The sequence below is a fragment of the Zosterops lateralis genome (assembly GCF_965231275.1).
Source record: "Zosterops lateralis genome assembly, chromosome: 1".
Lineage (NCBI taxonomy): Eukaryota > Metazoa > Chordata > Aves > Passeriformes > Zosteropidae > Zosterops > Zosterops lateralis.
In genome coordinates this window covers 90,567,375-90,590,167 of record NC_139762.1, presented here as the reverse complement: position 1 = coordinate 90,590,167, position 22,793 = coordinate 90,567,375, and the positions used below count along the sequence as shown (strand labels likewise).

General features: G+C 36.9%; 1 protein-coding gene across 1 annotated transcript in view; it reads right to left on the bottom strand.

The window, feature by feature from the left end:
• GABBR2 (gamma-aminobutyric acid type B receptor subunit 2) overlaps positions 1 to 22,793 on the bottom strand; it is a gene marked incomplete at both ends in the record, with an annotated part of 453,856 nt that overhangs the window by 342,311 nt on the left and 88,752 nt on the right. Inside the window, one exon of the mRNA XM_083878236.1 lies at positions 8,162 to 8,299. Coding sequence (XP_083734362.1) covers positions 8,162 to 8,299 — 138 coding nt within the window. The remainder of the gene's footprint in view (positions 1 to 8,161; positions 8,300 to 22,793) is intronic.

The window sequence follows — 22,793 nt, the reverse complement described above, 5'->3', positions numbered from 1 at the left end:
CCACTCAAGCCAGGCTGGTCAAAGGGACTGCAGAGAAAACAACCCCAGGGCTTTCCAGGCAGGCTTGGGAACAGCCTGCTGTTGAGAAACAGGCCAGCAAGCTGGTTTTGTAGAGCACACTCAGTCTACTTGTTTAAGAAACAAATCACAGTAGTCACTCTGACAAGTAGCACACCAAAATAACCAATTCCAGCTTTGCAGAAATCTTAGGCAATCCAAAGTACAATGTTTGAGGATTTGGTGGTAAAAGAAGCTTGAAACCGATTTCTGAGAATATTTGAAATACTGCAATAGTCAGAGAAATACAATATTATAAAATAAACATTTTGGAATAAATTAATAATGATTGCCAAAAATCAACCAAAAAGTGATAAAATGGTTTTCAGTTAAATAAGATACCTTTATATCAATATAACCTTTAAAGCAGAAAAACCATACACAGATGACAGCTAATTACCATCTGATCTCTCTGAGATAGCTTTCAATGAGAGAGAAACAAGATTTGTAGAGTCAGACATAGGGGAAAATGCAAGAGGCAGCTCAAAATTCAGTGCTGCAATTGCTGAGAAACTATAAAAATGCTCCCACTAAGCAACTGGGGAATCTAGACAAGTTTTTGGATCACAGAGTAATGAAACCAATGGGATTAATGAATCAAAATGTGATTCTTTGGGCTAACATAACTGTGACTAAATCAAATATTATCATTAATGGGGCATTAGTGTCATACAGCTACATTCCCACAAATTAAATGATATTTCCCAGAAAAAGTCAAGTGAAAACACAATGCTAGAAAAAAATTTAGCAGCACTTTTGCCCAGTGGGTTAGACCATAAAAAACGCATACATCTGACAAGGTACTAGAAAATGTGTCATAAAAATAATCTCAAATTTGAAAAAGAAATAGGTGTCTATCACAGTCATCCTTATTCAGCATAAAGAAGATGCTGAACTACAAGTGATTTTACAAAGAAACAAACCTTAAGTCTGCCTATCACATCAGGACAGGGAAGAGGAGAGCAGGAAGAAATGGGAACCAAAGCTGCCTCTTCACCTCCCCTCCTAAAAGCCCTCCAGAAAAGACAGCAGCAAATAGCAGCCTGAGGGAACACTAAGGGATACCTTTGTACCAGGGAAGGAAGCTCTGCAATAGCTGCAAGGTGCAATACTGAAACATTTTGGCAAGTAAGATTCTACCTGGCAAGTCTAACCTAGCTGTAGGGCTGCAAAAGCCACATGAGAAAAGACTGTAAGCCTGTTTTATAGAAATGAACAAAATGGGAAAGAAAAAAGAACTGAAAAAAAAATTCCAGCAATACAAGCAGTGAGACAATAAAAACTTACATGGAGAGAAAAAAATCCCCAAATACCAAAATACACAGCAATTTTTTTTTTTTCTAATCATAAATTAATCTGGACATTTTAAACACCTTACCAATAACATGTGTTAGCAGTATAACAAAAGGCTTTGTATTTGGAAAAAACCCATCAATGCTTACGTATTATACAGTGTGTTTGGGATATTTTTAATGTATTATATTTTTGTTCAAGAGACCATTCAGATTCAGAAAGAAGGAATATCAGTTTTGTTCAGAATTAAATGTTTTCCCAAGCACAAATTATACTGCAAGGCTAAGTGACACCCTTGCCTTTTCAGTGTCTGTTTCTGAGACCATCATTCATTCATTTCATATTATTGATCCAACCTAAACAAAAGTGATTGAATGAATATGTGCAAACAGCTAAGAAGAAAGATGATAATTTTTTTTTCTGCCAGAGCATGCAAATCATGTTAGAATAAATATACAGGTTCAGTCTTGAACTGCTTTGACCTAACTCTAGAGCTGTATTAAAATACCTTTATTCACACTTTATGCAGTGAACTGAACCTTAGACGTTAGATCAAAGGCAAAAACCAGACTATATATTGTAGTTTTGGTGTTTCCTGCAGTGCAAACAAGATGAAAAAGAACAGCTAATCATATTTAAATAAAAGTGAACACTGGATAGAAGCCAGTTTCAAAATGATGGAAAGACAGGTTAAGCCATAGAAATCAATGTCATACATTTGGCAGGAGGTGAAAAGCAGAGAAAAGAAGGTGATACTATATTTTGCAGTGCATTTGAAATTTAGGATGTGCACTTCTTGCTATACCTCAGCCTGGAAATTTTCAGAAATTTTCAATTTAGATTTTGTGGACCACGTTTCTGCTCCTAACAGCGAAATGATGCAAACGTCTCCCCCAGGGCACAACTGCAATAATGCACTGAGACTCCGCATCCCTGTGAAAGAACTTTTGTCACTAAAGTAATTCTTTTGCCCTAGACCAGTCTTGCCTGCTGTACTGCCATATCCATTTCTCTAAGCTGAAAGGTGAACATACAGCTACTTCCAAGTCTGCTCTACCTTGTGCATGTATGCATCCATCCACACAGAGACACACAGCCTAATTAGCAGGTATGGCACTGATCATCTGTTTCAACTCCCCATGCATCTTCTTCTCCACCAGCAACTGCAAACCTTCAGGAGGGCTCATCAATAATGGCAGGGCTCCTGCTGGCAACTTCTATCAGGGGGAGGATTTGCTGAACTAAAAGCTCTGTCTCACTCCAAATTCACCACAGCTTCTCTCAAAGGAGGAGAAACTTCACATGAAATTCTGCCTGAAGGTCAGACCTACTGTGTTTTCTTCCTGTTCAGGAGCTCCTGGGCATTCCTACAGAGAAGTGAGCAAAACTCCCTTATGTGCTCAGCTAACTCTTGAGAGCAGGACCAGAATGTCCTCAGGTTTGCACCTTATATAATAAGATCTCAAGAGGTGTCTTTCCCTCATGCACTTTGTCTATTAAAAGCACAACACAAATACAGAAAATCTGTAAAATCCTTCCAATCTCAGGAGAAAAAAATTAGAAAAGCAAAGGAAAAAGAAGAAAAAGAAGAAGAAGCAGAAGAAAAAGAAGAAAAGAAGATTACAATAGTGAATTATGGGCCAAAAAGACAAAGATTCTAGTTTGTTGGTGCATCAGGTCATATTCCAGTGGGAAAAAGACCTCTTCAAGAGGTACTGCCTGCATCACATAGATAGAAGTAGCTAATCTTCTTAGCCAAAGACTACTTTAAATGCCCTTTTCATTACTCAAACTAATAATACATGAAAATTGTGCAGTGAAGGCAAAAGTAGCACAAACTCACTGTACTGGAATAAACATGATGAAGAAGGCTAAAAAGAAAAGAAAACACCACATTCTTTTATCAAATGTTTATGTGTCCATGCTGGAGCTCCAGGTAAAAAGTATAAGGATTTAGAACATTCAGATATTAACAACAAGAAATTTGACTCAGTGGCCAGTATAGAAAACTATGTGATGACTTGCAGTACTTTTGTGTTAAACCACATCCTTTTAACCTGAACAGAGCTGTGAAATTCTGTGTTAACAATAATTTTTACCTAGTAAAGCCTGGTTTCTTACAGATACATGTGTCCTAGGCTTCTACAAACACACACCTCAGCTCCTACTTCATACCCTTCTGGGTTTTACCCTTACTCTGTGTTTCCACAATTTTTTTCTGCTGGTTTTTTAACAAACTTTTCAATCCAGTCAATCCCCTTTCCATAAACAGCACCTGGACATGGAGGACAACACAGCATGGCTGGCCCTAAGTTCTCTGTGCTCACATTGCAGCCCCTTCTTCATTCATATGGATCCCTGTCCACAGAAGCTCATTTCCCCAGAAATGTACAGAAGCTAACAATCTTTGGGAAATGCCTTGTTAAAACTGGGTTGTGGTTGGCCAGTGGACAGAAATTACTAGGAGGAACTGACAGTGAAATCAAATCAACCTTTTTTCATAAGGAAACCAAAAGCTAGAAACATCACCATTTTTTCTGAACATCAGCAGTCTTTGCAGTAATTCAGAGATGGGATCTCAAATACCTATGGATCTCTGGGACAATAAAACAAATCTCAGACTAGGCTCCTTAATATCCAATTGCATGAGCTGAGAACCAGGAATTTTTCCTTTCCAACACCCCTTTTTAACACAGGAACTCATCCTATATTAATATGCCCAAGAGTGAGCAGTGATACATCATGATTAGGGTACCTATAATTTTGTTAGAAAACTTTCCAACATGAGATACTGAATCCAAAATAGGGTTCCTCAGTTTTAAATGTCATTACGATCTAATCACTGTATAGCCTGAAGGAGTTACTTGCCTAGAAGCCAGCAGTTATGACTAGATTACATAAAATATGTAGAAACAGAGGATATTCTGAGGAAGCACAAACATTTAGACTTTTTTTTCTGGCAGAAGCTGATTTCCAGAGTTAAATGAAATTGTGAATGAAGCAGGCTGTTAGAGAATGTCAGTGGCACAATGGAAAAAAAGAAGACAAATCTTCAAAAATTGAGAAGGAGTTCCACAGATTAGGAGAGATGATCAGTGTGGTCAAAATCCTCATGCTGATTAAATGTTTATGTTAACAAAACAATTAGGAAAAGTGAGAGATGACAATGAAAAAACAGGAAAATAGCAATCTATATAAAATAGATACTTTTGCCACTGTAAGAAATTCACATGGAGATAACAGTCGATGGATATACTGAAATAGAAGAGAAAGACTGAATAGCTAACTATCTGCTCCATTTTACACTAACTGGATACTAGGAGGAATGTTTTGATGTGCAGAATAAAAAAACGTAACTTGTCTTTTGCAAGATATTAAGAGACATTATTCATGATTCTTCTTCACTCTTTAACTACCTTGAATACATATTGAAAGAGAATGAGAATAAGAGAAATACAGAAGAATTTGACATTGATGTATTCCCACTACAGAACAGCAACTGCCCAGTATTATGCCTTCATGCCTTTAAGGCCCACTCTGAAAGGCACAGAATATTATTGGCACTTTTAAACTAAAACACCAAAAGTTCAAACTGACTCCACTCCACAGTCTGGAGATCAAAAACACACAGGCAGCCTCCAGCCCATATTCAGACTGTCACTCAACAAAGGACTGCTGGCACACAGAGATTACCCACAGAGAGGCTTTTAATTTGAGAGGCTAAGGAATGGGTGCCTGCATTTGTCCTACAAAGAATATCTGTTCAAAAAACATTTTTCAAGTTGTGTCACCTAGCATACCTCAGTGAAAGTCCTTCAGGATGACATAAGTCTTTGTAGACTAAAACAACTTGCTCCTTTCACAGATAGAAAATGCTTCATTAAAAATAATTAATTTTGTTACAGTAAGAGATAATTAAATCAGCCAGCAGTTGAAGGCAGCTAATTGAGAACACAAATTCCCTTTCTACTGCTGATCACAACTAAAACAGAATTTGTCAAGATGGAGAAGAAAAAACACCTGATTTTTGATATGATGTGGAAATAAGACATGTCACCTTTTCACTGAGACTTTTCTCAACCTCTATAATCTTCCCTATTTCACATTGCTGCAGGCCGTCAGTGACCTGATTTAACCAGTTAAGTAAAAAAGACACTATCAAAAGCATTCAGTAAGGAAAGTAGAGACTGAAGCCAACTTGCAAGAATCTATTTCCTTCCCCTCCCTCATCACTACTGTAACTGCCTGAGTAGAAAATGCAATATGAAAATTTCCAGCACATTTATACTCTTGGCCTTTTGTTTCATTATTTGATTTTGGCAACTTATTTTAGAGAACAGAGAAGAGGCAGAAAAGAAAAATTCATTCAAACAGAGGAAAAGCAGTCCCCCAGTAACTTGGAAATTAGGGCTAAAAGGCTTTCAGAATGTTTTTGCAGTCAGCAAGCCTCATATTGTATTTGCTCAGAAAAGTATTTTTTTTATTTTAGTTGCTATATTTTGTTGTTTTTCTTTCATCCCTATTTTTCCCAAGTCTATCCATATCATCCTGCATTTCTCTTGCATGTAAGAGAGTCATCACTTTGCTGAACCTCATGACACCTGTGTAAATCAAATCAAATCAAATGTTCCTGCTAGAGCTAAGAGCTTTGTTTTCATGACTGCAGGCACAAGGACAGGGACAAAGCTTTGGAGTCAGACATCCGAATGCAAATCCTCTATTCAATAATACAATGTCAGGTTAGTTTTTGTCTCTGTACTCTTTTTGCTCTTCCTGACTGCAATATGAAATGACTTCATCATCATCATGATTTCATAAATCAATTTATCTGAGTTTGCTGGGATTCCTTGAGGTGAAGTTTCAAGTTTTGAGGGAGGACAGGCCTTGTATCTTTTCAGGCTGAATATTATCACTTCACTTCTGAGAACTACAGATTTCTATCTTCTCCTTCTGTTCAAGTTATGGTTTTAATCAGAGACACTTATGACAGTGGATCCTGAGGAGTGGAAGGATTTGTACTCCGTTTCCCTGCTATCTTATACATGCTACATCTGCTGATTTACAGATACACATATTGCTGTCACACACTTTCACAAAAAATGTTTAGATTATTGCCATTGCTGCTATACCATTTACTGAGCCTTGCCACACTTCCCAGCCATGCTGTTAGTTGTGTTTTTTTCATCATTCAGCCAATCAAGATATAAAAACCTGACATAAAGCACAGTTTTATCATGTGAGGATTTATCTAGTGCCCAGAGGATACTAAGCCCAAACAATCAAGAATACCTTGACGAACTGATATCATAAATAATGTTTAAGACATAATCACAGCTATAGTGGTTGAACACAGAGAAATAAATGCTCTCTGGTAGCAATACTTCATACTATTCTATAATTGAACATATATATTGACAAATTCAGGAATTTAAAAGCTTTCAAATCATCCTTCCTCAGACTGAGCAACTTTATGAACAAATTGATTTCCAGATTGTATCAGGCAGAACTTGACTACAAATAAAAGGATTTTTAGCACAATGAAATCCAGCTGTTTAAAACATCCTACATGATACAGAAATTTCATGTGACAAATTCAAAAAAACAGAGCTCTGGCCACATACTTCATTATAGGTCATGAACTAGGCCAATTTTAAGAGAGAGTGTTAAAGGCTAGTTTCAAGCTTTCTGTTATCTTCTCCATTCTCCCCAGAGACACACTATTATTTGGTTTCCACAGAGGAACTGTTTTTATATCCAAAAAAAAAATCCCAAAGCAGAAGAAAAAAACATCTGATCTGACAAGCATTGCAAACACAGTTAACAAGCTACTTTAATTATCCTCCTAAGATTTTCCCATTTGTACTCTGATCATCATCTTCTTCACAATCTTAATTATGCCTCATTTGTTCTTGCTGCACTACTCTCAGTGAGTATTCCAGGTGGAAAAGAGAAGCCTGTTCGTAACTGTAACCTCAGGTAATTTTTATATATTTTTTATTTTGGTATAGAATAATTTAGAGTTTTTAAGAAAAAAATATACAGAAGTATCTTTGGGGCAACATGAATATTGAGTAGAAAGTCAGGGTATTTCCACATTAGAAAAGCAAAACTTGATGGCTATGTGAGCAGCCATCCATCTGAAAATTATCACCAGTCAGCTGATTGAATAAATGAAGAAAATCATGCTGTTATCATCTGCATTTTAGAGATTAGTATTAATAAATTCTGATTCCTCAGCAGAGGAAACCTTTCCACAAACTTGACCTTTGAGAAAGTCAGAAAGAAGAACAACTGGGAATAAATGTGCTTCGTGAGTTAAATGCTGAGACATGAACCCAGTCACTATTTAGAATTTATGCACTTCCAGTACTTTTAAAGTGCATAGGAATTACTGCATTCTGAGTACAGACTGAGTAAATACCCTGAAGTACCATAATTTAAGGCCTGATGAGTTGTTTCTTCTAACTTTTCAAAAGTCCTAGGTTTGCCCCCCTACCATGCCTAAACTTTATTTCACCTAGGTTACTTTCTGAGAAACAATATTTTTATTTAATTAACCTACTGAGACACATGACTGCTGCCCCAAACTCACAAGTGTTTTTGAGTACAATGAAATCCCAAGCCTTAAAATCCAAAGCTATATACAAGTAACTAATCTTTACATATAATTTCGCCAGCCTTCAAAACTGAAAGATAAAAATTACACAAAATGCTAAGCTTTAGAGGCATCAAACCTAAGTTTTTGAATTTTTTAAAAAGCCCAGAGACACAAGACAGTCAGCATTAGAATATATTCCATTCCATGCCTTACCTGAACCAAATTCCATCCCTTTAGAGATTCAGCAATGATAGAAGTTACTGTTGCACATACGCCACCAAAAACCATCAGATGATTAGGTCCATATTTTATTGCATCATAGAAGGCTTTGAGTCCTTTTGCATTGTCACACTGGAAAAAAAAACAACAAAAAAAGGAGACAATATTCAATACCACAAATCAATTAACTAAGAAATAAACTGTTGAGCAGTTAGGCAGGGAAAAAAATTGGGTTCCACAGACATACACATAAGAGCTAAACATGAAAAATTAGAGCACTCTCTCCTGGACTCTTAATGAGCCATAGTAAAAGAACAGCAAAATGCCTCATTAGGTTCTACAAAACCAGAATTTTGTTACCACCATTTGACAAATAACAAAAAAGTCCAGTAACAAATGGTTGACCAAGACATTTTCTACATTTAGAGCTACCATTTCCCAAAGCAAAATTTGGAATGTAACACTGGATTGTCAGCAGGGCTTCCAGAGTTGGAGGAAAGTTTGACACTGCTGATGGTCTCTGTAAAAAAAGTTGTGTCTCTAAAGAAGACTTCTAATGAGCTACTACTTGAAGTCCATCATCAGTATTCTGTGCAAAAATATAAAGCAGAGAGCCTGTTATTTAGAAAGATAACAAAAAATCTTCAAAAAGATAACAAAATATTCTTTTGAAGTGCTAACAATTAATTGTTCTGCTCTCATAGCTCACACAGCTTTGAGTGGAAGTCTGGGCTAGATGACATTCTAAGATGCTTCAAACTTGACCTGTTCTTGGCTTCCTGATAATTAGTTTGATCATTATTTCGGGTGTAAAGAATTTTACTGTAAACTGACACTAGGACTGAAAATTAAGGGGGAAAAGGCTCATGCTAGTCAGTATTGCAAAAGATATATCAATCCTTGAATAAAGTAATATTAATCATTCATAATAACCCTAATTCCTAAGCTTACAACAGAGTATTAATAAATTATGTGCCTGAAGGTAAGAATTTGATTCCAAACCATACTGGAAGTCAGAAGTACCAACAGACTATAATAGCAGCTGCTACTGCTCCACTAACAGCCACTTCTTTCTCTTTTTGAAACAGAAGTTTTCTGCCCTCTTTATCCTCCTCTACAAAGTCTTCCTTGAATGTACTCTTTATAAGAACTATCACGCACCAGCCTCCAATATTTCATTATGACTATTCAATAAAACAGTTCATTTACTATCAGCATCCAAGTAGTAATTGTATTGCATTCTGTAGAGAGAATAAAGATTTTGACTAAGAAGTTTGGAAGCTTATATTAATCTCCTTACTGAATTAACATGCTAAAAGAAAAAATATTATATTTGCATTCTATCTGCAAGAATAGAATTATTGCTCCCACTTATTCCAAAGGATACAGATATTTATTGCATAGACTCTCTTAAGTTGCATAATATAGCCCAATGCTTTCCTTCTTAATGCAGAAAACAACCCCAAACCACTCAGAATAGCAGAGATTTCCCTATCAGTTTAATGTGCTAGTGACAAGCTCACAATGTGAGGGAACTAAGACTGTGATCACTGGAAGAAGGAACATTCTCAATTCTTGCTCCTTCACTCCCTACTTAAAGACCAGTTTATTCCAAGTGCAACAGAGGGCTCAGCTACTTCTTCAATTTATAAGCAGCCAAGGACATTAGAGCTTTAGGTATCTGCACTTAATTGACATTTGGCCAAGTCTTTTTCCTCATCCACCTTATCATATGAAGCTGCAGAAGAAGAGATTGCTGAACTGGTTTTCATACCAACTTAAAACCAGCTAATATAATTTTCTTTTTTTTATTAAGTCACATTTAAAATGTATCGCTGAGTAGCAGTTTGAGAAGAATACAAGCCATAAATGAAATAAAAATTAAGGTAATAGCAAAACAACTGTCCAAAGCTGCAGCCTGTGAAGAGCCGTGTACATGAAGAGTTATGAATAAATAAATGATAAAGATTTATGGCATGTTATCTGAAGTAAAATTCACACTAAAACCCACCCTTACATCACAAATAATGGATGCATTTTTAACTACTATTTGCCTGCAAAATGTTTCTCACTGCAGTAAACTTAAGAAATTATGGGTTGCAGTAAGTCAGCTTGCTGGAAGGTCTAGAATTGGTATAAAGTCTTTCTTTCTTATTTGATTTTCATGGTTATGAATATACTAGCTTAACAACAACCCTTTTTCAATCACACAGCAATTCTCTTGGGAAGGTAGGCCACGATGTTTGTTCATCTTTCCAAAGTGAAAGATTCATGCTGCTAAGATATATTACTGATCAATCAAAAGTACCTACAACAACACCTGGGTTTCTCTTTGATGCATTCCAGTTAAAAGCCTACCATGTTTTCACTTCTGTACTTTCCTTCTGACTAGTCTCAGTTCTCTCTCTTCTAGGCCACCATGAACAATTAGAATAGACTCTGCCTATTCCTTGAGACAAACTGTCCCAAAAGTCTAAGGTATGTCTCAGAGATAAAGAACAAGAACTTAATACTGTGGCTGTCCACAACTGGACAGAAATGAAAGGAAAAATGAGAAAGATGGGAGAAAGCAGACTTTCATATTTGTTTAATGTCACATTTCACAACATACACTGTGCATAACATTCTTCCCTGCAAGCAACAGAACAGTCTGTCACAAGCATTAAAAAATAAACATTCAGATAAAAATAATAGCCCTTCCAAGCCAGACAGACAAGCAGGAGAAAAGGTTTCTTCATGCCTCCAGTCTGATAAATGTATCTTTAGCAAGCTCCTGAAGCCCTGTGAACAGCTGGATTTTTTCAGAAATCCCAGGTGGCCACCACCACTGTTCATGGTCTTTGATTTCCAAACCCTACATATGTAACTGTAAAAGAGGGCAGTGCTGTTGAAAGACAACAATCACTGAGATTCCTATCATGTCACCACCAAACGACTTCCTGAATTGTTGTCTCTAAGTGACTCCAACTAGGTCCAGGAAAAACCCTTTGCAGCAATCTATTTACAGAACAAAAGAAGACTGCATAGGAACCAAAATCCGCCTTAAAAAGCAAAGGCTAGAAAGTACTGGCCACATGTGGATGACAAGAAGCTGTCTTACTAATTGTAGCATGGCCAGCAGCAATGAAGGGAAAAGAATCCCTCATAAAAAGTTGCAAACTTATATCATGAAAATTATGATCTGAAGGAGCCAACAGTGCTTTTACTACAATAAATAAAATAAAAAGTTTAAAAGTTTAAAAATAAAATAAAATACAAAGTTTTTATATTTTGCCTGAATTATTATCAGCATGTCTACTTCACTGAGTCAAACTGCAGACAGCTTACTTTCAACCCGTACATAAAACCAGGAGCTATCCTGGGCCCCTGAAGTTGACTGCTCATTGAAACACTGACTGTAGTTGCAATATATTTAGCTAAACTAGAATTTCAAATATATGTGATTTGTCACTTATCACAATTTTCTTCAGGAGAAGGGGCTGAGAACCACCTACCCCAAACACATTAATTGCTATGCTCAGTCTCAGCCAAAAGCCAGCAATAAGCATAATATAAATAGCAAACATACATATTAATGAAATAATTACATTAAGTGTACCTCTTAACACAGTGACTTGATACAGATTACCTAGGAAATTCACAAGGAAAAATACAACTAAATCACTAAGCAAAGGTTTGTGAGGTGTCCTGCCTCTTGCTGTGACAAAGACAGCTTAATATCACAGCTGGTATCTGACAAAGTGTGCACAGAACCACCTATTTTAATTAGGAAAAATAGCCAGATGAACTGCTGTATAGGAGACAAGTCAAAGGAATTTGTGGTTTGAAATGTTAACCATCCTGAATCTTCTTCAGAGGAGCAGCTGACAAATAAAAACTATAATCCTCCACTGAGAAAAAGATCTGAATACACAGGAAGGAAGAATTGCCTGAGGCATTAGGGATGCAAATGGACAAGAAACATTTCTGGAGATAATGGCACAGCAGCTGAATACACAGGAGAGACCTCCAATCTACCCAAAGGCCCTCTGCAGCTGAGAGGAAGGATGTCCCATGTGAAGGCCACACATCATTGAAGTCAGGAGTAGCAGCAGGACTGACCTGTGAGGGTTGTTGGCTGCCAGGAAAGCTGTCTGTCAGCTAGTGAAAGAGACACTGGGGTGTGCACTGACATCCTCATAGCCATAAGCATAACACACTGCAAGTCCTTGGTGCACAGAACAGAAATTCATATGGCTCTCATACAATAAAAAGTTTTGCCAACTCCATAGCATGGACAGGTTTGAGTAATTACAGGGCTAGCACAGCAGCAGATACTTGAAATTGAACTGATCTTGTTAGAGTTGCACAGCAATGAGCATTGTAGGGATGGATACACTGGTCACATGTGTGATTATGTTTAGATTTCTAGCTGTTGGATAGCTATGCTGTTTCTCAGCAAGCTGTATTCTGGCACAACTATACTTTTTCTGAGTAAAAGTAAACATGAAGAACTATTTTCGTGTCTATTGAGCTACTGACAATTGATGTTAGAGAGCCTTTATGAAAAGAGGGACTGACAAACAGCTGTCATCTGCATAATAAAATATCCAACTTTATCAAGTGGTATCAGAGCTTTCAGCAGCACTCTGCCCTAAATTCTCGTAAATATATAAAGAGACCTCTTTGAACAGAGAGAACAAAGGTACGAAGCCTCACTCCTATCCTCTGCAAAATCTTGCTTAGAAACTAGCTCTCTGTTACCACATCAGCTCAAATGCAGCTAAGAGATGAGGAACACCAACAATTATTTTAATTTCATTTTCTTTGACTTCTTTAAAGTCATCAATAAATACAGACAGTTCAGTGAAGAACATATAGACAACTGCTTGGAGCTGCATAAAATGTCAATCAAGTTAGCAAACTCTGCCTGCTTTATATGGGCAGGGCATGGTTCCCCTGAGGTTTCTCTCTGTTTTCAAGTATCTGCAATTTAGGTACTTTAAAAGCCAGCAATTATATTTTTGCATTTAATTGCTGTAGCTGGATTTTCTTTCCATGAGTTTGCACGACTGCTCTTGGAACCTCCACTTTGACAACCACAGCATCTGGTGACAGCATAATTATCCATTGAAAGAAAAAGCACTACCTTTCAATTGTTCTAGAATACTTCACACTGTGCAAAGTAGGTGTGAGATGTCTTGCCAGGGGATGTTATGAATGCTAAAAGTTCACAAATACATGAAATTAAATTGGACTAGTTCATAGATCAAACAATACAATTCAAAGCTTCTTAATGAAGAGATGGCAATTTTCTCAGGAAACGCCTGAATCACAGATTTTTGGTGGCCAGGGTGCTATTCTAGGGAAGAAAGACCAAAATCTCACCCTTTCCTGCTGATCAACTGACAATGCCAAGTACTTGCACCAAGTCTGGTCTGAGCTGCTATAGCCATTCCTGTGTTCTGCATTTGAAAATAAAAAAAGCAACCCCTTCCAGAAAGTATACTAAACTTCTCTATCTCAAAACTGAAGTTAACTCATCACAAAGAGTGGGGTTTTCTGTATCTGATTTCTCTATCATATTTTAGTTTAACTACAATATGCAATCGTATTTAGCAATCATGTTTGGTTTTGCTTTAGAAGGACTGGAAACAGCACAGGAGGACTTAATTTATTCAGTGAAATATTTTCCAGTGAATTAACTCTCTTACCTTGACACCTCTTGACATACTTCTAGACTTTATCTAGCAACTTCTTTATCTGATTCTGCTGCTGCACAGCTCACAGAATCCTACCTCTAAGGTACTTGTGCTTGGCATCTCATTTAGCAGCTTATATTCTTCTGCCTTATGTGTCACCAGCCTCTTTAATCACTGACCCCAAAGCAAGGGAGACCACTCATTCCTCTGTCCCCTCATTTCCTAAGAGCCTGTCTAAACACCTTGTGGAGGCTCAGCCTCTTGCTCAATGACATTTTCTTTTTACTCAGTTCACTGTTTGGAACTGAGTCCACCAAGCAAGATAAACAGAGATTTCCTGTCTCTCCTTATAAGAGAAGTATATTTACTTTTCCCAATAATACTCTTTTTTTATTATATGACTTATATTTTCAGTCTTGTTACTATTTCTTGGAGTATATAACATTTACACTGAACGATTCCAATTTAAAAACTCCAATATTAAATGGAATTGGAATGTAGCAAATAGATAAATCCTGTGTAATCAAAACTGACTCTGTCTTTGTTTCCATCCCGATTAAATATGCAGTAGTAGCAGAGATCAATTTGACTTCCTCTTTTCAGAGTAAACTTGCATTCAGCTTGAAAGGTGAAGTCTTTCCTCAAACAAAGGTAAAACTTTTCCCTGATGTGTAACAGTAACACACACAGAAGTTCAGAAGATCATCAAGAAACATTTTGTGTATTTGTAGTATGAAGATCACTCCCTTTTAATAATGCAACTATGGGGTTGATGCAGCAAGGTTTTGGTAGCAGAGGAATAGCAGGGGTGACTTCTCTGAGAAGACACCAGGAGTTGCCCCCACATCTGTCCCCAGAATTAACAGCCAGTTCCAGCCAGCTCCAAAACTGCCCACTGCCCAAAGCTGACCCCATCAGTGTTGCTGGTGAAACTCTGTGATAACACTTTTAATAACAGGCAAAAAAACCCACTCTACAGCAGCTGTGAAAGAGGAACAAGAAAAAGAAATGTGAAAGCAACAGCCCTGCAGGCACCAAGGTCAGTAGGGAGGAGGGGCAGGAGATGCTCCAGGTGCTGCAGCCCATGGTGAGGCAGGCTGTCCCTCTGCAGCCCATGGAGGTCCATGGTGAAGCACAGATCCATACAGATCCATTGCCTCTTTTTTTTTTTTTTTTTTTTTTTTTTTTTTTTTTTTTTTTCTTTTTTTCTTTTTTTCTTTTTTTTCGTTCTCCTGGCTGTACCACTAATCCTGTGCAGGAATTGTTCAAGGGCTAATACAGCAATGAAATTCATAACACTGGCCAGGATGTCTGAAAGAAGTTGAGCAGGAATTCAAAACATGAATATCTTCTTGTGAATTGCTGATGGAAAGGTAACATTTGGGCCTTAGCGAGATCCTGTTGTGCAAAATGAACAATTAGTCAGATCCCACAGTATAAGTTACTGAGTTTTGTTGGACTGTTCTGCAGTTGGACCTGTCCAACCTGTCCAATAACATCCATACTGTATTGGCTTATTCACAACATATGGCCCACTTTATTTAACTCACTCACTTCTGCATCAATCTAATAAAATATTACATAAGATAGTTTTACACATGTTTTTTAATTAGCAGCATTAATTGAATGGATGGATGTTCCCAAAAACAGTGTCCTCTTGAATTAGAATTTTTTCCAATTTTCCTTAAAGCTGCTTGTGGATGTTCACATTCACACTTTTATGGCATAAATATATAAAACACAAAATTAAGTCTAGGTACTGCATTGTTTTTTTCTGACATTCTGGTGCTCAAACACCTACCTGATATTTTTGAAAATTCAGTATTAACAGGGAGACCAATACCTTGATCCTTTCTTCCTCCCAACCTAACCTATATTACTCCATTGCCATTATGTTTTATGGAAATAAGTGGAATTATGGAAAAGCATAAAATTCCAAAGGAACAGTAAAATAATATATCCAAGCATATTTAGAAAGCAAATAATATATTCTGATTTTGAAAATAAGCTGGCTTGGTTTTCTCCAGTTATTCCAATTTTTACCAAGAAGTTCAACATTACAATGGTTTCTAACAACATAAAGAATTAATTATTCAAAAATTGAGGAAAATATCTTCAGACCCTATTTTTATCAAAATACTTTTTAAAATGCTGCTTTGAAATCAGTTATACTTTTGCATTTAAGGAATCTCAAAAGGTGTTAATTGTTTCAGACACTTGAACCCCGAGATCATTATCACTTAAATTTATTGTTGCAATCTACTGACTATTTTGCTGTCTCTCAGACATGTGCTGTAGTAGATTTACAAGGTATTTGCCAGCTGCTGCTCAAGTACAAAATGGAGAGCTAAGGGAGACAATACTGGCAAGCTCAACACAGTCACTAATGTCAATTCTTCAATTTTGTACTTGTCTCTTTTTTTTTTCTCCTTCCCTTCATTATTACCATTTATTATTTATCATTACACTGCCATAAATAGCCTATGTTTTAATAGTCACATTCTGCTAAAATATTTCTGTTAGATTTCCTTTCATTCCCTCTCCTGTGTGTTTTAGAATATAGGGAAGAATTCAGAAAAGTGAAAAGATGTGTCATTTAAATATGACATGGGATTTTGTTTTCCAACTCTAGAGTATTCAAAAGATATGACTTTTTGCAAGAACAATCAAAAATAATAAATCATGCTTCATTCTATGTTTTGTAAATAAATTTTCTGAAACTGCCTTTAAAGGTATAGTTTCACCAATTTTCTCCTTTCCTTATATTGGCTTCTGACTATGTATTCAGTTTTAATAGGATTGGGGTTTTTTCCCCAGGTAATTTTGGGAATAGAAAAGTCCCCTCATGCAGGGAAGGGATGCCATCTCTGAACACTTAGTGTGTCTTTTCAATACACTGAAAACTGTTACATACTAAAAATGTGTAACTCCTTTTAACTGCAGCAGTGCTCTGTGTAGTAAATAAAAGAAAGGACTGAAATAAGAGATTAAAAATGGAGAAAAATCCAAATTTATAAATAAAAATCAAGAAGTTCTTGTAGGTGCAAGAAAACAGAGGTGTACTAGAGCAAAACACTTAAAGTACCAGTGATATATATGATAGAATCCCTGGCATCCCTCTCTGCAGTAATAAGCTACAACTGTAAACCAAGATAGGAGCGCAAAGATATTTTGAAAAATCAGTTGACCCTCAGCAAGCAGGAAGAAGTAGTTGTAGGGGAAGTCTGCTCTATGAATATTTCCTTTATCATGACCTACTTACTCATGGAAAAGGCTTTATTTTTATAAAAGGGGTAGAGGTGGGAAAAAAAAAAGAAAGAAATCTTTCTTGATACTGTTCTGAAATTTAAATGTTATTCTCAGGGTGAAGAGATATGAGGGGAAAAAAACCAACAAAACAAACCAAAAAAGTCCTCAGCGTCCTTCTGGTTAAGGGTCATATTGAAATAAAGCCTCCCTTATGTGCCTCTGTCAAATGGCAACAGGGCCCATATCTCAGTGCTCACAACCACAGAAATTTCTAAATGAACATTCACTGGGGACGACAAGAGCACAGATGACTCCAAGGCCCTTCAGAATTGTTCTTATAACTTCTGAAAGTCATTTACCTGGAAGATGTGAGACAATCTCTTAAGCTATCACAAGGATGTCTGTAGCATCCTTGAGAATGTATTTGAATTTTAATAAAAGGTCCAAAAGCACCTGGCATTTTTGGAAAATACGATGAAACTCTTTTGCTTTAGAGGATGATATTCAACATCAAGAGTGCTTAGTGGTATGTGTAGCTCCCAGTATGACTTTTCTGAAAGAATATTGTTTGAAAGGGGTTTTTTGTTTGTTTGTTTTTTAATTTTTTTTTTTAAATTCCCCAACAAGAACTTCAGAGACACAGACAAAGATCAGAATTAAAATATAGCTGACAAAGTAAGAGGTTAGAAAGGGTGTAAGGAATTAAGGATAGAAAAATATAATTTTTTAACTCAAAGGTCAAGAAAATCTGGTGTAACAGCCTCCATCACAAGTCTGTGATTTTTAATTAAAATCTTTCTGTGATGTAAAAGAGTTGAACTTTGTCCATAGCAAATGAAACTCTGCTAAGCTAATTTATCTAATGAGGAATAATGTGTGATCCTTTGGATAAACTACCATTAAGTTAGCCCATAAACGCCAAATGAAATTCATGGTATGCTTTAATTTGGCTTGAATTAATATAGCATGAGACTACAATAATCCACCACTTTATAGAAGTCTTAGGCTGGAAATGGATAGAGTACATATCAGCATAAGTAGTGTCATATTCTTTTCTCTCCTTAATTCCTGGCAAAAGAGAGAAAACATGGAGAGAATAAAGTTTTATTTCAGCAGCTTCTCAGATAGGATGACATCCAGCCTGTGAGTAGGCACAATCCTTCACAGTTGGCAGATATGAAAAACCCCCAAAATTCCAGTGTCAGTTAGGAGCCTTGCTAACAAAAACCTGAGGTGCCATGGACTTATCTGCAGTAGAGAGTTGACTAAAAGTTGAGCCTGAGAGGCAAAGGAAAGAATCAGCCCTGGAAGCATGGAGAGATACTGGAATGGATACCTGTTCAAAAAGGTTTCCAATTTCATTAGCTCTCTAGATTGTCACAGGTATTACTTCAAGCCAAACTTAATTTGTTATTTCCCTATCTAAAGTTTCTCCTTGATCTAATTGAGTTTTATATTCCAGGAGAATAACTGGTAGAGATTAGGGACCACTTCAAAAGCTTGAAGTGGTAGATCTGATATGTGGTCCTGTCACATCCACACATGAACATTAAATTTCAATAGCTTTAAAGCTATAAAAACCACATACTGCCTCCATGCTGCAAATTGCAACATGATTAACAAACAGCTGTTCCTTTGCAAGATCAAGAAAGGGTAGAAATAAATTCTCACCATTCACAGTCAGCAGCATAGTATGGGATTTCTAGAAGCAGACTGACCAATGCTCTTTCTTTTTCTTACAGCCCTTACAGAAAATCTTAATTAAGCTTGCCAAGAGCAGGATATTACTCACCTTGAAGTATTGACCCTTGGGGGTTTGCTGCTTATGCTCCCACCCAAAAAAAAGGCCATGTGAAATAAAAGTGAAATAAAGCTGAGCTGAGTGCAGGTGAAATGCCCACAGAGACCACAGCTCAAACCTCCAGTTGGCCCCAGATCAACCATCCAGATGTTTAAAAGCAAATATGTTCAATCCAAGTCTGGAAACTGAGAACAAAAATCCATACTAGAGGCTAAGGTCTGCTAGCCTGCCCATCTTAGAGTAATTAGGCCACCCTAATTCTCTTCCTTTAGTTTCTTAAATGTGCTATGAACTTGTGACACACTCACAACAAAATTTGTTCCTCAGCTCCTTGCCTGCTTGACACCCAAGATGAATGCAGGAGCCCAAGAACTGGTTTGTATCTGTGCACACTATCCTCCTTCATAACAAACCCCAACCCTTCATAACAAACTCCCTCAGACATGTCTCACTGAACTAATAATTCCTACTGGCTGCTTACCAAGCTCTACAGAAATCTCACTGACACACCACAAAGAAGTTCTGAACTACCAAATCCTGTGTCATCTGTCCAGTTGCCTTCATACTGTGGCAATATTTGAAACCCCCCTGACTGCTGCTATTACTTTGGCACATAATGCTCTTCTAGGCACAAGAAAAGCTCATATGCATGAGTTGAATTCATGTCTGTGTAAATTGACTTTTTAAACTTGCCTAAACGCCACTAAAAATGGCTTGACTAAACTGTAATAAACTGTAAATTACTTAACTCCCTGAATCATCATAGTAGAAAATTCACTTACTAGTTCAGTAACTGGATAGAGAAACATGTAAGTTTTTCCATCTGTCTATGAAGATAACCCTGCCTTAAAATCTCAATGATTTTGTCAGGCTCATTCAGTCCTAAGCTGCCCAGAGATAAAAAATGAATTAAAAAATCATGCAAATATCAAGTTCCTCAAGACAGCCTGCTTCCTCTTATACCATGTAGTCCAACAGAGCTAAATTGCTTTAAGCTTGTACAGGGAACAGTGCAGATTCTTGACATTCTTTTGCCAAACATGTACTGACTGTCACCCAGAATCTTAATAGGCTGAAATGGTATAAAATGCTAATAGAATGATTCTAATCATTCTGTCAAGCATGGCTGACACTACACTGTCAAGTGAAGAAAAAGTAATTTGTACAGCTCTGGATCAGTTTTAATTTTTTGTGGCATCCTATAGGTAGAGGAATAAGTGTGAATGAGTTAAAATCTTACAATTTTTTAGGAGACAAACTGAAGGAAAATGTGCAAGCCTTGACCAGGTGAAATATTAAATTGCCAATGACCTTGTCCAAGGAAACCATTCTCAAAATGAACCAGTGCTATGAATATCTCACGGGATTTCTAATGTCTTACTTGATATGACACTCAGAGTGTCTCAAGGGGAGGAAAGGAGTTTCTGTCATTAAGTCTTCTAGGACAAAGTAGTGGTGCAGAAAAAGAAACCTAAAAATGTTTTCTGTTGGCTACTGGAAACTGCATAAAAATTGTCAGCTGTGGAAAATGTTGGTGCAGAGGGAGGCACAACATCTAATTCAAAACCAGTAGTGAGAATGTATACTAGCAAGACTAGGATTTCAAAGTTTTGATGAAATGCAAGCAGAAACACTCCAGTGCCAGAGACCAGATGACACAGTAGAGCCAAGAAAAGCATTCTCTACTTAGGTTGTGGTCAGAAACATATCACCTGGCTGCCATCTTTCCACAGCCCAATTAGAAGAGTTTATGCAAGTGGTTCCCAATTCAGGTAAAGCAAGTTTACAAATTATTAGCAATATTTACAGTTGTTTGAATATGTCTGCTGACCTCACATTGAAATCAATGAGTTCACACCATCTTTTCCACTTTGTCAGAGCAATATGTGTACGTACGGGTTTGTGCCAGGATGTGCATGCAGGGGCAAGGACAGAGGGAGGACAACAGCCTTGCTGGTTGCCACAGATCTTCCTGCAGCTCTGATTTGACAGGTATGTTTTGAGGGTGAACGACAACATAGCAGTTAAAAGGAAATGCTCTTTGCAAACGCCCCATATCTCGGCTTCAAGAACAGGACAGTTTGTGAGTAGAGTTCCACATAGCAATCCTAAAAATGACATCTGCAAGCAAATAAACAAGCAAACAAACTACAACAAAAAAAACCCCTCACTACAAACAAACTAATAAAGCCCAGACAAATCTGCTCCAGCCAATGGAGCTGGAAGCACAAGTCAACTTGCTGAGCTAAGAAGCACAAGGTGACAAAATAACATCTCAGATGCCAGTTCACAAAAACATGGAACAGCCCATTCCTCAGGTGCAGTGGAGCCTGTATTCCCTAGAAACAGTAAAACCAGTAGAAAGAAAAAGGATAATTTCTTTCACTGCCTCCTACTTACACTGCTATATGCAAACTGATGGGAGACTGTGTGAGTACCCTCTTCCAATGTGTTCAAAATGTAGTAGGAGTTGGAAGATAGGAGACTCACACCCACAGCAAAGAAGAGGAGAGAGAGGCAGGGATATGTATGAATCACAAATATTAACATGGATTTGGGTGGCATGTGATGTGTTAGCATGCAAACACGACAAAGTTGGAAGGGGGGGAAGTGTCATACATCTCCCCTAACCACAATGGCTTATTGACTTCTTTAAGCTCAGAATATTTGCACAGATATGCAGATATGACAAAACAAGTACACCTCCAGATTTCAGAACTCCTCATGCTTTAAATTAATTATGATGACATTAGGGGAAGGAAAACAGAAAATTTGTCCACCGCTTTCTCCTTTGTGTTGCAACCATTTCTGGAAATTTCCTTTATTCATAAGCTACAAACAGTGTGTGTTCAAGCACAAACATTATGAAAAACTATGAACATAATTAATTAATTGAGATCACAATAGAAAACAAATTTAGGAAAATTAGACTACAAGAGTTATTTGCAGTGTTACTCAGAGAAATTGTTTCCCAAGTTTGCATTTTACTGTTCAAATCAACAATCAAAAGGCTTTTCAGCACTTAATATTGGGTACACAGCTGACTGATAATCAACTTCTGAGTGCTGCATACTTTTGCTCTATGCCACAACATTTGGAAAACAGATTAGCTTATACTAACAAAGTACTAGTTCTTTTGACTAGCTCCTGACAGTTGAAGAGACTCTTTATAGTCTTGTTTTGATGGTTTTTCAACTTGTTTGCACATTAATTCCACCAGGTGTATTAGGAGCAACTTATGCTGGTCAGTCCTGTATTCCTCACTGAGCAGAAAGAATTTACCTTCTAATCCATGATTTATCATTGCTGATAAATTAGCACATGCACTTTGAAATTTCATTTGACAGTCTAGCTTGGCCTTTTCAAAAACATTTAACAGCATTAGTTCCTGTACCTTCTCATGTCCAAAAAATATTGAGGAAGTTCTTAATTACATATTCTTAGTCTCCAACAAATAGGGTGCTATGATTGTAAATGCCACTTAATAAAAAAATATGTAAAACCATATTACCAAGTTATGTAAGACCTATATAAATTAAGCTGATATGAAGCTTTAGTGCAGCATAAAAGCAACCTCTAAAACAAACAAAAAATAAACACATTTTTACCAGCTATTTGCATTAAAAGTGGCACAATGCAAATAGCACTGCTTTCTATTTAGAAATAATAAATCAGAAGTGATTTTGTCACAGTTTTAATCTGTTATAAATAATTTAATTGCCTTCCATTTGGAAATAAACCCCATTTAAAACCTCATACAGTTTCTGTAAGCCTTCCTTACAGAGTAATTAACATTACTCACTCTGTGACTTTAAACTTTTAGAAAATATTTATAGTTAAATCTTCAAAAAGGTATTGCTTCCGCTTGAAGCAAAATATTTACTTTTCATGGGAT